The sequence below is a fragment of the Sebastes fasciatus genome, chromosome 17, assembly GCF_043250625.1.
Source record: "Sebastes fasciatus isolate fSebFas1 chromosome 17, fSebFas1.pri, whole genome shotgun sequence".
Taxonomy (NCBI): domain Eukaryota; kingdom Metazoa; phylum Chordata; class Actinopteri; order Perciformes; family Sebastidae; genus Sebastes; species Sebastes fasciatus.
In genome coordinates this window covers 15,131,304-15,146,141 of record NC_133811.1, presented here as the reverse complement: position 1 = coordinate 15,146,141, position 14,838 = coordinate 15,131,304, and the positions used below count along the sequence as shown (strand labels likewise).

The 14,838-nt window shown below is 41.4% G+C and overlaps 1 protein-coding gene across 2 annotated transcripts in view; it reads left to right on the top strand.

The window, feature by feature from the left end:
* Positions 1-14,838, top strand: part of vps50 (VPS50 subunit of EARP/GARPII complex) — a 130,901-nt gene that overhangs the window by 81,063 nt on the left and 35,000 nt on the right. Inside the window, exons 21-23 of one of the 2 annotated variants that reach the window (XM_074614627.1) lie at positions 339-460; positions 8,462-8,539; positions 8,999-9,079. In XM_074614627.1, the coding sequence (XP_074470728.1) occupies positions 339-460; positions 8,462-8,539; positions 8,999-9,079 (281 nt within the window). The remainder of the gene's footprint in view (positions 1-338; positions 461-8,461; positions 8,540-8,998; positions 9,080-14,838) is intronic. The other variant, XM_074614628.1, reaches the window with a different exon arrangement.

Here is a 14,838-nt window from a genome sequence, read left to right as displayed (position 1 = left end):
TACCTCTCTACTTATTGCTTTTATTACCTTCCTGCTAAATTGGATCCACGCCCTCGAGTATATGCAAATGCGATGTGTTCCTGCTAAAGTTCTTCCCTAAAGGATGTGATTCCACCATGATTAACTTCCTGTAGTTTAACACTTTTAATCACCTGCAAGATGTACTTAAGAACAGAAGCATTTCATTCATTAGAAGCTGATACTGAGTTAAAGAAAACACTTAAAGTAACACCCGATATGTGTGTCCTCTACGATACATCGTGGTTTGCAACCAGGAGCACATAAAGCTTGTTTAACAAACCTCTAATAACTGTTTATTTTCTGTCGTCTCCGAACAGGGAAGTATATGCAGATGATGAACATTCTGAAGCCGATCGCCTTCGATGTCATCCACTGTGTGTCACAGCTCTTCGACTACTACCTGTACGCCGTATACACCTTCTTTGGACGCAATGACATGGTACAGTATTTATGAATCTCTATGCTACTGTTTGGTTACACATTGACTGGATATTTATGTTGAAGAGTAATGAGTAAAACAACGCATAGTATGTTTAACTGGAAAAAGGCAAAAACATTGTTTTTCATGCACTGGTCACTTTTGAGATTTTGGGCTATTTTGCTTTCATGACATGTCCAAAATAAAACATCCAAAATACATATTTAGGTGTTTATTTTACTACTTTGTCATTAGATAATGCCTCATTTGCATGTTTAAAAATAAAATTTCAGAAAACATGTATCCTAAATTCCCTCTGTAAAAACCTTTGACTCTAATATGTCAACAAAATGAAACAAGAATTTTGAACCTGGCTTTATCCAATGTTCAGATTTCTGTTCTGGAAATGTATGCAAATTAGCACAAATTTAATAAGATAATACATCATTTGCATATTTAAACATGCATTTTTCGGAAAACTTGTAATACAAAAAATAATTGCCTGAATGTAATCAATCAACTGGGGAAGTTTCATGGTGATATCTATTTGTAAATGTTTTAAACCTATTCACCTGGGGTGTCTGGCCTTGAGAGTAATTCCACATTAGATTTCAGAAGGACGAAAAAGCCTTGCAGCACCACACTGGGTCTTTTGTACTTGAGACCACATCCAGCTGTGATGTTGTGTAGTACTATAGACAAATCTGGCAACCGCTTTGTGTGTTCCGCGATCTAGCAGTGCCGCCATTGCTGCGATGGCAAGTCGTAGTGACTTTACTGTCAATTAACAGTATTAACTTGTGACTTTCAGCCAGAAGCGTCCGCGGTTGCTCGTAGTAACTTACCTAATGGTCGGCATAGATAATAAACACAGATGAATATATTTTTAAAATTGATTAAAGTCAAATTGAAGGCTTTAACAAGGACAGAGCTGCCGTCACTACGAGCAACCATGACGTATTCGGCTGAGAGTCACCAGTTAACACAGTTAGCAGACACTTTGTTTGTGCTTTGTTTGTCATGGCGACCGATTGATGTTTACTTTGTGGTCATTAGGTTGCCCTAGTAAGAGCAGCTTAAGTTATATTTCACAATAACGCCACAGTTAGTTGATTGAGTTAATTTATTGTGGGACCACCGCAACCCGTAGACGGTGCCTTCGCCAGCTAACATTTAAAAGCAGTTTTAACTTAGCTGACATTACTTGTTTCACCATGTGAGGCTAACGTTAGACAGCTGAGAACTGCTCAGGTTCTTCCCGAGCTCTCTGACATCGTTGTCAAAAGTAACGTTACATAGAAAGTAAAGGTGAAAGTAGAAAATGTTACACTTCTTGGGACAGCTTGCATTCAAACGTGTGCGTATTATAGGGAGATGACACCGCGCTAATGGCGACTTGTTTACTTCCGGTACTTCCCCCGAATTTTGTTTATCGTTCCATGCTACATCCCTGCTTCACAGGGTGTGGAATAAAGCATGATGCCACCTGTAGTTGACACGACAATCAGGATTACTAGACTAGGTGCAGTTACTCTTCAAAGAAAGATTTGCAGGAACTGTGTCAGTTTTGACACAATACGTAACTGTCTCCACTGTCACCATACTGTAAAATAGACAGAATTTATAACCTTCAACACACACTGACCCCGTCAGATAGTGTCGTATTATTTAATGTGCATCAGTTGATATCTATAAAACACCGCCACATGCATTTTACAATCCTATTTCCTGACGAGCGTCAAGATGCTGCCAGTGTGTGGGCTTATATTGGAAACAATTGGGGTGCTTTGGTGGCTTAGAGGTTTCAGGTGCCAACATTGAACCGCAATCATCTCATCTCATGTCATCTCTCTACTGCCAATTTTTTTTAAATAAAGGCTTGAAAAGGTCCACAAAAACAAAAACAACCGACACAGGAGCTTTGATGTGCATCACACTGTCCCGCTGTGCGTCATCCTCTTATAGTGCTACTAAAAATAAAGAAATTTCAAGTTACCACAAGTAATCCGGAGTTTTTTTTTTTTCATTGCACTGCCTGCAGTTACGTAATTTTACTTCTGCTGCATCAGTGGTATGGTGCTTTAAGAAAGCTGCTTGCATTTATTTCTAAGGACAGATTTTAGAATTTTCAGTTTTTTCTCATTGCTCACTGTCTGAGGACAAATTTAAGTTGAACGATAGGTTACAGTTTCCCCCCCTGCTCCATCTAGAGACTATCACGTCGTTTATACTGTGCCTCACAAAGAAAGAAAACAGCATTTGTGTCAGTATCACCCTCGGGGAGGTGATAATGATGGCAGCAAAATGACTTCTGTCCCATCGACGTGGAGGAGATAAAGAGGATGAACGCTCCGCGGGGGCCGCTCCACTACACATTATTGACGTGTGTGTGTGTGTGTGTGTGTGTGTGTCGTGGGGAGATGAGGGAAGGTGACACACTGGTTGTGAATAGACAACTTTGTCAGGAGGTCACTTTTCTCATGTGTCTTAATCTGAATAGTTAATGTACAGTATGTGAGTGCGCCACTCTTTCTCTGTAACACCTTTGTCTTAACTCTCTTTTCCTTCTTTACACACAGACTCTTTGTCATTTTATCTGCACCTTCCCACCCTTCTTTTTTCATCTTTCATGCCACAGTGTTATTAATCTCACATGTTCTGCTCCTCTCACATAGCATCGCTCGTCTTTCATCCCTCATCTCTCACTGTTCCCATGCCAATCTTTAACTCGCTCTCGGCTCTGTGAAACTCTCTTTTTCTCTTTCCTGTCTAACTCTAGTCCTCATTAAATGTAATATCATGAATGAGCCCATTTCAATACTAGTCGTACTCAAAGAGGCACCTACAGTAAAATGCTAATGCCCCTATAAATCTTTAAAAAGCTTATGGAAAATTGCTATGCACATATGCTGGTATTTTGACCTAGGCTTTGCTCTCTTTACACCGCTGGAATCAAGATGGAGCTGCTTGACTCCCCCACTTGAAGAGTAATGGGTGACATTAATATTCAAAAGGGTAAATACCCCATTATCTGTGTATATTGACCCTCCAAGTCAAGCTGCACCATTGACGCTGTCGCACGTATGCTAAAGATGCATTATGTGCCGTGCTCACAGATTCTCCATCGCTATTAATAACCGTGCTTCCAACTGCTGCGACTGTGAGAGGCAGAGTTCCAGTTTGGAAAAGTGATTAATGTTTGAAAATTATGGAAAGTTTGCCCAATGGGAATAAGCAGGATATTTCACCTGTCTATTCTAAGAAGAGACAGTAAGAGAACTCAGACTCTGTACTGTGTCGCTCTGATTTGATGGCAGAAAGAAGAGAGGAGAGAGGCTGGATACCAAAACAGTGAGGTAGGAAAGATGTGTTGAGACAGAGCTGCATAGAGAGAGATAGCGAGAGCAGATCAGTAAAGTGTCTGACGCCTGAATAGACGACTTCTCTGAACAAAATGAGAAATAATGCAAGAAATAGTTGGTTTTCATTCTCGACTCCTGACTCCCACAGACAGCTCCTCACAATGCATGATATTCATCCAGCATTCACATGTGCAAGTCAATGTGTTTATACCATCAGAGTCTCCTGTGACGCAGAATAAAATAATATACCCACCCTCACTCACAATTGCTTTCCATCTTCTTCAGATAATTGTGAACCAGGCTGAATTGAAACTATAATCTACTGGTAGCCAGGTTAGTTCATAGTTAGCGTAACAATGTTTTCCTCTAATGCAAGGCTATTCAACTCCTTTAGGATCAGGGCCAGGTAATTAAATGGGCACTCCAGCAATTTAGTATTGCACTTCCCTAAAGTTTGAGGACTCTAAAAGTCAAAATCGAAGCAGCAGAGGTCGAGACTTTTAGTTTCTAGTATGGGTCAAAATCCCCAAAAAACGTTTGATCCTACATTTCCCATAATGCAATTCAATACCATCTTTCATAGAGCTTAACAGTGAGGTTCCAGAAGTGAAAATCCCATTTATATTCTAAATCGCGGATCAGATTATTAGACATAATGTCTTAACCGTTCAAGGTAGACATACCAGGAGCTAAGAGATTTTTAAACAATGGTATATGAAACCATAAGTCTGTAGGATATCAACCTTGTTTTAAGAAAAAGACGTTTTATTTGCGATGTCACTGAGAAGTACTACACTACCCACAATCCTAAGAGTAACAGTGACGTCTCTGATTGGTGGAGCTCGCTGTTACCATGGAAATGTGTACCACACCCGCAAACGGCTAGGGAGGATACGCACTCGTGCGTGCTGCTTGTGCGTGCTGCTCATGATTTCAAACCGCGCCAACATGGGGCGGCTTGTTTGGAAACGTTCTCTTACATTATGAAAACAGTTCACCGAAATGTGTTTCTGAAAACATTTTAGGCGAGAAATAAGGCGTGCAGTTGCTGAATCTGTCTTCATTTTAGACCGACAACGGTTAGTTTCAATGTTTTCTGGGAGTTTCCAGAGGCAGCGAGCTGCCATTCATAATGGTTTATGGGATGAGTGATTCCTTCACTCTTAAAATAATTATGTACACAGTCTTGCACCTTTGCCTTTTTTTCTGTTTTCCTATGTTTTTTTTGCTCTGAATCAAATGTTACATGGTCATGATTCATCTCGTAGCTGGTTGGCTTCGTTTCATGCTTAAAACTCTTTATTTAAGGATTTTCTGAAACTTCAATAGTGTAAATGGACTTGCATTTATATAGCGCTTTTAGTCTTTTGACCACTCAAAGCACTTTAAACTACATGTCAGCATTCACCCATTCACACACACATTCATACACTGATGGCAGAGGCTGCCATGCAAGGTCCCAACCTGCCCATCAGGATTCAATCTAAATACTCATTCACACACCGATGGCACAGCCTTCAGGAGCAATTTGGGGTTCAGTATCAAAAAGTGTCTTTTAGTTTAGCTCTATTAGTGGAGCGGATAGTGGAAAAATCGTGCAAATAGTGATACAAGCACCAAATTTGGCATGATGATTCCCGAGGGGTCACTTAGCAAATATAAACGATCGGCCACTTGAAAATCCAAGACGGCGGCCATTTTTCAAGATGGCCGCCAAATTGACCTGCCGTTAATGGTTTCTCTCATAGAAATTCATCTACTTGGTCAATTTGAGTGATCTTGGTGTCAAAGTATGTGATTTCTAGCATGCTGGATCTTATTTTGATAGTTAAATAATTTTTAACTTCAATATAAATTTAGTCGCGGAGAATGTTTTTCTTAAAAAAATGCATGATTTTGATGAACTTGAATGATTGTGATGTAGAATTATATGTTTTCTGGTATGCTATCTAATCTAACAATTTTTACAGCTTTAACATCCTCCAATACGTTTTTTTTTTTTTACTTTTGGCTGTCCGGTGAGTCTTTGCTTTGTGGTGTTTGCAAGGCTCAATTGGCTTGTAGGCCTACTGTTGTAGATATCAATAGCTGCTGTTGCCATAGGTGTAGGGGCTTAGTGGTAGAGGTAGCACCTTTGTTTCAGAAGTCAGCCACATCCTCCAGGATGGACTACTCGCACTGGTTCACACTACTTGCCCAACTCTCATCTATGGCTCCATGAAGTTGCCAGTGCACGGCAATGACCACACCTCGGACACCATGTTGGCTCATGGGCTGAACTAGGTGAGGGTAAAACACAGAGAGTCTCTCTGTGATGGAGTATTTCTAGCTCCAAATTTCAAAGTGCATAGAGTCAACGAACCAGCCATCTTTATCCATGAGGTTCCCACACCAACATATCTATCAGTTGCCTCTTTCTGGTCTTGGAAAACACAGACAGGCCAACATACATAGCAAAAGGTGTCTTCCTGTCCTTGGATTGCCTGTGGACCTGCGATCCTTCCCTGTATTTGGCAAAACAGCTCTACTGTAACAGTTGCAAGGTCAGATTTTGATGTGCCATTTTGGAGTTGTGACTTGATATCAGCCCCATGTTCAATCATACATACAAACTGAAGCAGTGATGGTGGGACGGTATCTTCAAGGTACCCATCATGAGACGTGCTGTTGAATTCTGATTTATGCTGAAACATGTCACGACGTATCATCTGAGCAGCCTTTGCCAGGTGGACTGCTTCTCCATATTTGCTTCCTTCTTCTGGGACAGCTCTTCTTTCTTCTGCAGCTGTTGGGCATTTAGATAGGCTCGTTCTCGTTTGTACAGAGCAGCCAAGCAAGCAGGCTGACATCTCCAGCACTCAGATTGGGAAGGAGCTTTCCATCACTGAACGGGCACTTGCTTACATGGGATACAGCTAGGTTCATGCATTATTTTACGCAATCTGTACACTATCTGGATAACTGAAACCCCATTATCCTTGGCTCGGCTCTCCCGCGCTTGCACATCCTGTCGATTCAGGTTTTGCTGCCTTAAACTGATCAGGGGTTGGTAGTAAGCAGCATTTTGGACACTAAGTATAATGCTGAATCCTACTTAGCTGACGTTAAACCCCATTCTGAGTTACACAGCAGCGATTGTCACCAGTGTGCCCTGGTAGTGCCCGACAATCACTCCTTTACAGTTCTTTGCTGTTTTTCCAATTCTGGCAGTTGGGTTGGAACCTCATGGATAAAGATGGCTGGTTCGTTGACTCTATGCACTTTGACATTTAGAGCTAGACATACTCCATCACAGAGATACTCTCTGTGTGCTACCCTCACCTAGTTCAGTCCGTGAGCCAACATGGTGTCCCGGGGTGTGGTCATTGCCGTGCACTAGCAACTTCATGGAGCCACAGGTGAGAGTTGGGCAAGTAGTGAGGACCAGTGCCAGTAGTCCATCCTGGAGGATGTGGCTGACTTCTGAAACAAAGGTACTACCCCTACCACTAAGCCCCTACACCTATGGCAACAGCAGCTATTGATATCTACAACAGTAGACCTACAAGCCAATTGAGCCATGCAAACACCACAAAGCAAAGACTCACCGGACAGCCAAAAGTAAAAAAAAAACGTATCGGAGGATGTTAAAGCTGTAAAATTAGATAGCATACCAGAAAACATATAATTCTACATCACAATCATTCAAGTTGACCAAGTACATGCATTTCTTTAAGAAAAACATTCTCTGCGAGTAAATTTGACAGCCATCTTAAAAATGTCCGCCATATTGCAGTTCAAAATTATTAAAACTATCAAAATAAGATCCAGCATGCTAGAAAACACATAATTTGACACCAAGATCACTCAAATTGACCAAGTAGATGAATTTCTATGAGAGAAACCATTAACGGCAGGTCAATTTGGCGGCCATCTTGAAAAATGGCCGCCGTCTTGGATTTTCAAGTGGCCGATCGTTTATATTTGCTAAGTGACCCCTCGGGAATCATCATGCCAAATTTGGTGCTTGTATCACTATTTGCACGATTTGACTGAAAAATGGATGTTAGCCGCTCCACTATATTAGACTCTCCCTGCATCCTAAGTGCCCACCTCTTCACCTCTTTCATACCCCACATCTCAAGATTTTAATATTAGCCTTCTTTTAAAAGTTTTCAGTCTTAAGCCCCCCCCGAGATAACCCTGGCTGATGACATCGTTAGGGTTGTTTTTTCAAACTTTGGAAAGCTCTCTCCAGAGAGGACTGTTTTCACAGGCTGTGAAGTACTAATGGTGACGCGTAAACTGAACTTCTCAAGGACATTTTCAAACATCAACACACTTTTTATCACGTCTGAGAGATGTGAAAGGGACACAAGTGTGTTTCAGTTTCAGTTAATCTGTGGACACTACCCTGGTAACAAAGTTCTACAATAATCGGATATTTCCTTACTTTACATGGCTGATCAGCAGTTTCTGTTAGCTCTTAGTTTAAAGACCATTTTAATGTGAGGCAAGAATTAAGGGTAGATAACTTCCATTAGTCTTATTCTGTTTCTTTGTTTGCTTCTTTCTTTATGCTTATTTTCAATTCTGTAATACTGCCGCCACAGTGTTTTTTTTTTTAATTTGAGACTTTGCTTCTTGTTTTTCCTTTCTGCTGCCCATTCGTCATCCATAGCCTGTCCCAAGCCCGTCTTTGCCAGCTCATGGTGGCAGAGACGCGGGCCCTGCCAGGGTGGTGGGCCCTGCTTGCTTGGTAAGAGTAGATGACTAATACACAAGGTTGTCCCCAGCCTTGCTAGTCCAAATAAAATGCTAGTCAACACTTGTGATGTGGTTGATTTGAAGCCCTTTAAGGTGTGCGTGATTTGCTTCCTTTAGTGACATCAAACACATCTGAAAGTGATTTCAGAAGTACTTAGATGTCAAGTTTGCTGTGCTTTCTTTCTCCCCTCTCCACACTCTCCACTCTCTCATCTGTCATCTACTGTAGCTGGTGTGATTGTGTGATTTTGATGTGTGTTCCTCCCGGTTTACTCCTCCCTCTTTTGGATTAGACTCGACTAGAAGTAGAAAGTAAAGATTCTCTTGTCTCCGACTACGTGAGATGAAAGCAGATGTTGCCGTGTGTACGTGCTTTCACACTCTGCTAAAGTGTGAGTTCTTATAGAGGAAGGTGTTTCTGAAACTAACTTACTGTGTGTGTATTCTACAGTATGAGTCATCGGGTCTGGGCCTTATCAGCAGCAGACTGAGAACCACACTGAACCGGATCCAGGAGAGCCTCATTGACATGGTAAGACTGTAACTCTGTCTCTCTTTCTCTTCCACTCACTCTCTTCCTTCCTCTTTTTCCGTTACCTCATCGTCTCTCTCATTTTCTGACACAAACATGCTCTCTCCACTCCCCTCTCCTCTCTCCTCTTAATGCCTCTACCTGTGTTTTTTTGGCCATCCACTCCCGACCATATGTCTGATCTCACAGCCACAAAATGCATTATGGGTCATCATTATCTGGCCAGTGGTAACTCGCACACACACACACACCTCCCTCTGTTTAAGTGGCCGCACCAGGGTGGATGTGTGTGTTTTTCCATTAGGGCTCTCAATCACTACTCCCCCCTGTAGAACTACATAGTGACAATTAGTCTGGTGCCGACAACGCTCTCTACACTTCTGTCCGATAGCGTGTCTTTCTACGGTCGTTCTCCTCTGTTACAGGATGAAGCACGTGTCATCTCTCACTCATTTTTCTCCATATCAGACCGGCGTTTTGGCCTGTGTTCAAAGATACTTGGACTTTAGTTTGGCCCTAATCTGCAATACCTCGGAAGTTTTGCTCCCCTGGAGGCATATATGAAATTCTCTTGATGTTTTTGGCTTAGCTTTTTCTTTGTTTTTAGCGAGAAAAACCAATGAGTCGTGTCGTTAGGGTCTAATTATGGCAGAAGTGCGAGTGAATGGCTCACTGAACTCATATTTTAGTCATTCTGCCTTGAATATTTACATACGTCTGTCTTATGTGCATTATTATTCAGAAGTGCCCTGTTCAGAAGCTCGACTTTTAATTCATCCCAGAGCTGCTGTGTCAGAGGCCAATATTGCTTATGCATAGTTAAATTCGATTTTTATCATATGTCACAAATTGTGATTTACAATACTCTGAAAATGATGAAGAAAATTTATTATTTTCCCATGGTGAGATCCTGTATTAATGTGGTTTTATTTTTCATTTCTGAGAACCTGTGGAGCTTTGTGTCTCTCTCGAATATCCTTTCTAATTTCATCTGTGTGTTCACGTAACACCACATACCATGCTGCACGACTAAGTATTTAAGGGATTATTTGGGTGTTTTGAAGTGGTATTGTATGAGGTACTTATCCATAGTCAGTGTATTAACTACAGTAGATGACAGTTGGCGTGCCCCAGCATCGAGAAACAGACAGAAGTACCGACACCGGTGCTGTGGAAGGGGACAGCAGAAAAACATATTTTTTAGCCACCTAAAAGAAAAGCTCTTCATAAAAATTGATATCCGTCTAAGTGTCGACAGTGAACTGAACTGAAGTGAAACGTATTTATAGGCTGCTGTTTTTGTCAACGGAGTCTGGCTGCTTTAAAGAGAGCATAAGTTTCACTTTCAGTTCAGTTCCCCATTGAAAACGGCTCTCTGTAGGCAACATAAAGCGGAGAAAATATTGTAAATATAGCGTACACTTAAACTGATTTTTTTAAGGCGAGAATTTCTTTTAGTTGGCAGCAGTACATTCTGTGTGGTAACTCTAATTAAAAAACTCTAATATATTAATGATACACCTACTATGGATAAGTACCTCATACAACACCACTTCAAAACACCTGAACTATCCCGTTAACTGTGCCATTTAGCGTTTTTCTATTTGGCTCTGATTGAAAACAGCTGGCAGCAACACGATCACTGATTTGGACTGTGATGAGTTGTCAGACTGTCAACGCCAATAACAATCTAATAACAAGCTGCCATGGCAACCATCAACACCAGTCTCATCTTTAATGTATATCCCATGTAGACTGTGAAGTGAGGTGAACGGAGTGAATTGTTTTCCAACCAGCATCACTTTTGCGTGCAGAAATAATCAGCAGTTTTCCACAGCAGGGAGCACACGGCATCCAAAGCACCTTTTTAAAACAAAGCGTTTCTTTGACAGCGCAGAATAATGGCATTTCACTGTGATAGCAATGCTGGTTACTTTAGTGTGATGTTTATAGCTTAGCAATTCAGGGTTGGACTGAGGAGAAGGAGAGAAGTAAAGCAAAATAAAGCAGAAGAAAACAGATAAAAGTCAGAAAAGAAGGATGAATTATCAAAACTTTAAAGTGTAGTAAACACTGAGCAGCGTAATGCAACATCATGTCTTCTTCCCTCAGGGGGCACTATAGCAACTATTTACTCCCCAATTATTTTCTGGCTAAATTGCGAGCCGGTGCTCAGCTGTGGGGAATATATGTTTATCATCTGAACTGATCAAATGAACACAGACGGACAAATGGACAGACTGGGTGGAGAAAGAGAGCAGAGATATGTTGGGTTTTTTTGCGAGCAAGAGTGAGTTTTCTCAAGAAACAAAACTGTGTTAAAGCGTTAACGCATGCGTGCACACATGCATTTCAGATGAGCATAATCATATCACTTTGTGGCCATCACAGGCTGTGTGATATTCGATCTATTTAAAACCACTTCAGAGATAGGACACTGACTCTGGCTTTTGTAATTACACCCATCCTCTCTCTAATGTATTGGCAAATGCTTTTAGTCGCTCCTTTCTCATATGCAAAAACTATTTTAGCTCATCTCGATAAATCATTCAATGTTGGCGAGAATGACCTATTTTTCCAAACTTACACAGCACTCCTTTTTCTTTTTTCTTCTTCTCCTTCCTGCTCTCTCTCTGCTCTTCTGTGTTTCACATCTGCACACATAAATCTCACACACATTTCCACAGCTAATGTTTGTATTGTCATTTATAACAATAAACATGTAGTTTCCATCCAGTTTCCATATGGATTATAAATCCCTCATTTTTGAATATAGGTGTCTTCACTCCAAAGTGAGAATGTATTCATGTTGAGTATACAAACACACTCCCCCTGCATACCAATGCACACCCCCACACACTCCAGAGATTGCAGCAGGGTAGACCTCATTTGTAAACAGATTATAAAGTTAATTGCACGCCGCATTTCAATTGAGCGGCCGAACCCTTGCGGTTTTGTTCCCCTGCTTTGCCTGTCGCAACTGTCTGAGTCTAAAAGCAATGTGCCGGTAATGACTCCGAGTCCCATATGAACAGTAGCGAGATTCCATCTCATCTCGTCTCAGGTACAAAGCGGCTTCGGCTTAAATTGGGAGCTCCACGGGGGAAAAGTAAAAGATCATCCCCCTCGTTTATGTTGTCTTTCTCCGCCTCCGTTATTCTTGATTACCTCTCCGAAACCCCCGTCGCTTCTGTGGGTTTGACAGTTTTCATTTCGAGTTCACTCCCTTTTGACTTTGAATATTTCACTGAGAGTGTTTGGAAGGTTGTGAGGTTAGGGAAAAAACTTCGGAGAGTGCCAGAGAGGTTAATTGCCTTGTTCACATATTCGCTCACCACAAAACACCTGTTACATAATGTCTAAACACGCGCGCTGCCATCAACACCAGTGTCATCTTTACCTGAATGTGAAGCTCCAAACTGACTTGTTTTACTAAGAAGGAATCAGCTGTCGCATAAAATAATGGTTTACTCGGAAGTAAAATTCAAATCTTTTGGTTATATTGCATTGGGCAGGTTAGATGACCGACGTAGCCGATTGAGAACGATGCCATAAATCCCGTCTGCGGCAATATTGTAGCTGCCAGAAACTTCAGCTGTGGCAGCTGTTGAGAGACGTTGCTGCAGGCAAGAGCTGACACATGCTAGCATTCGCAATGCAGGCCACGTCTGGATCACCGTCCTTTAACTTCTCTCAATACTCAAACAACCAGTATTTACTCTTTCAATCAGTCACACTTGTTTTTCCAACTCTTTCTCCCTCATTTCTTCCCTTACGTTTCCTCCTTATCTGTCTGTCCTTTTCAGTGCCAGTGATTGCACACCTCTCAACTCTGCTTGTATTGTTCCTCCCAGTTTAATGGTGCCTTTGAATATGTAATAGCATGTTTGTATGTGTATTAGGAAAGGGAATCACCAGAGTTCTCACAATACAATATTATCACGATACCTCATTCACGATACGATCTTATTGCTATGTTAAACATTTTACAACTGCAAATTATGCGGTTTGTCAACATCTGTTTTATCTAATAAGATACAGTTTTCACTCTGTTTATCTCAGAGTTGTCATTCACATATCTTGAGGTCAGAGGTCAAGGTGCCCCTTTGAAAATGTCCATGCCAGTTTCTCCTTGCCAAAATTAAGCATAAATTTTGAGCGTTATTAAGAGCTCTTCCCAACAAGCTGACAAAGTTGTTACCAATCAATATCGTTTCATATCATTTCATATGATACTAGTATCTGAGCTCCGCTACAACCTCTGAAAACTAGAATAGCGGCCGTCGGATTGTTAAGAGTTTAATAGTTTATGTAATAAAAGATTGATACTTGACATTCGTGTATCGATACAATATTGCCACGCAAAATATCGCGATACTATGCCGTATCAATTTTTCCCCAACCCCTAATGTGTATTTATTTCAGTGTTCACCATCGGTCCAGGCATGAAGATACGGCTGATTGATTTTGAAAAAAATATGTTTTTTTCCCTGTTTGATTCTTTAAATTGCTGAATTCAACCCTCAGCGTGTGATGAGTTGATTAGATGTGTGTTTTTGTGTGAGTACGTCCGCTTCTGGGTACACAGATTGGGACTTTTTCATGCCTGGCACTGAAACAGGATTGAGAAGCTGGGTAATTTCTGTGTTGGCAGCAGTCGTCTGGCAGTGAGGGTGTTTGCAGATATGCACACAAAACAACACACACACACACACACACACACACACACACACACCGACAGACAAGAAAACACAGTATATGTATACAAAAGGATCGAGAACTTTAACACACACACAGGTTTGTAGTCCTACTGTAGTTTACTACTTCATTGAGCACTCGTTTCACGCTCTCTTCCTGTTACTGTAGCAGCAGAATGATAATCCCTAAGCATGCATTGGGGTTGTGGTTCGCTACACTGTCTTGGCACAGCTAACGTACACAGACACGCTGCCTCTCATGAGAGGCACTGGCTAATGTCACGTACACACTCACTGCACACTGAACCCGGTCATTAGTTGTGCGTCTCACGAGGGCACATCACTGTCCAGACTGGCCTCTTCTTTGTGGCCTGCTGTCTATCTCTGTAAATGGTGCAATGCGCCAGGGGGGTTTGCCATTTGACAGGGATTATAGATCACAATTAAGCTCCGCGGTGTGACTGTTTATACTGTAGTTGTCAGGAAATCACAAGTATTGACATTTCGTTGGGGTTTCAGTGGAGCGCACAAACACACTTCAGTGATAGGCCCAGCTGTAGGTCACGCTCCTCGGCGGTGATGAGGAGACAGTTGGTTCCCCCTGGATACAGTAACTCAGCAGCTTCTTGTCTCACACCTCTGTGTGCCTGACATGGTGATAAGCAGAATTACACACTTTAATACAAATCCCGTCATTTGTATTCTGCATTTTCCATACACTTCAGTTTGGTTCATTCATGTCCTTAAGTCAATTATTTCAATCAAGTTACTACGCCTCGGCCTTGTTTGTCCGTCCGTCCGTAGATCCCATTCTTGTAAACGCAATATCTCAGAAACTCCTGAAGGGAATTTTTTCAAATTTGGCACAAATGTCCACTTGGACTCAAGGATGAACTGATTAGATTTTGGTTGTGAAAGGTCAACCAGGATTATTATAGTGAACTAAAACTTCAAAATATTTGTTGTAAACTGAAACTAAATAAATAATATAAGATATAGATATAGATATAATGTCTCAGAAGTAGGTAGCTACATATACATACGAAATACATGGTTTGAGAA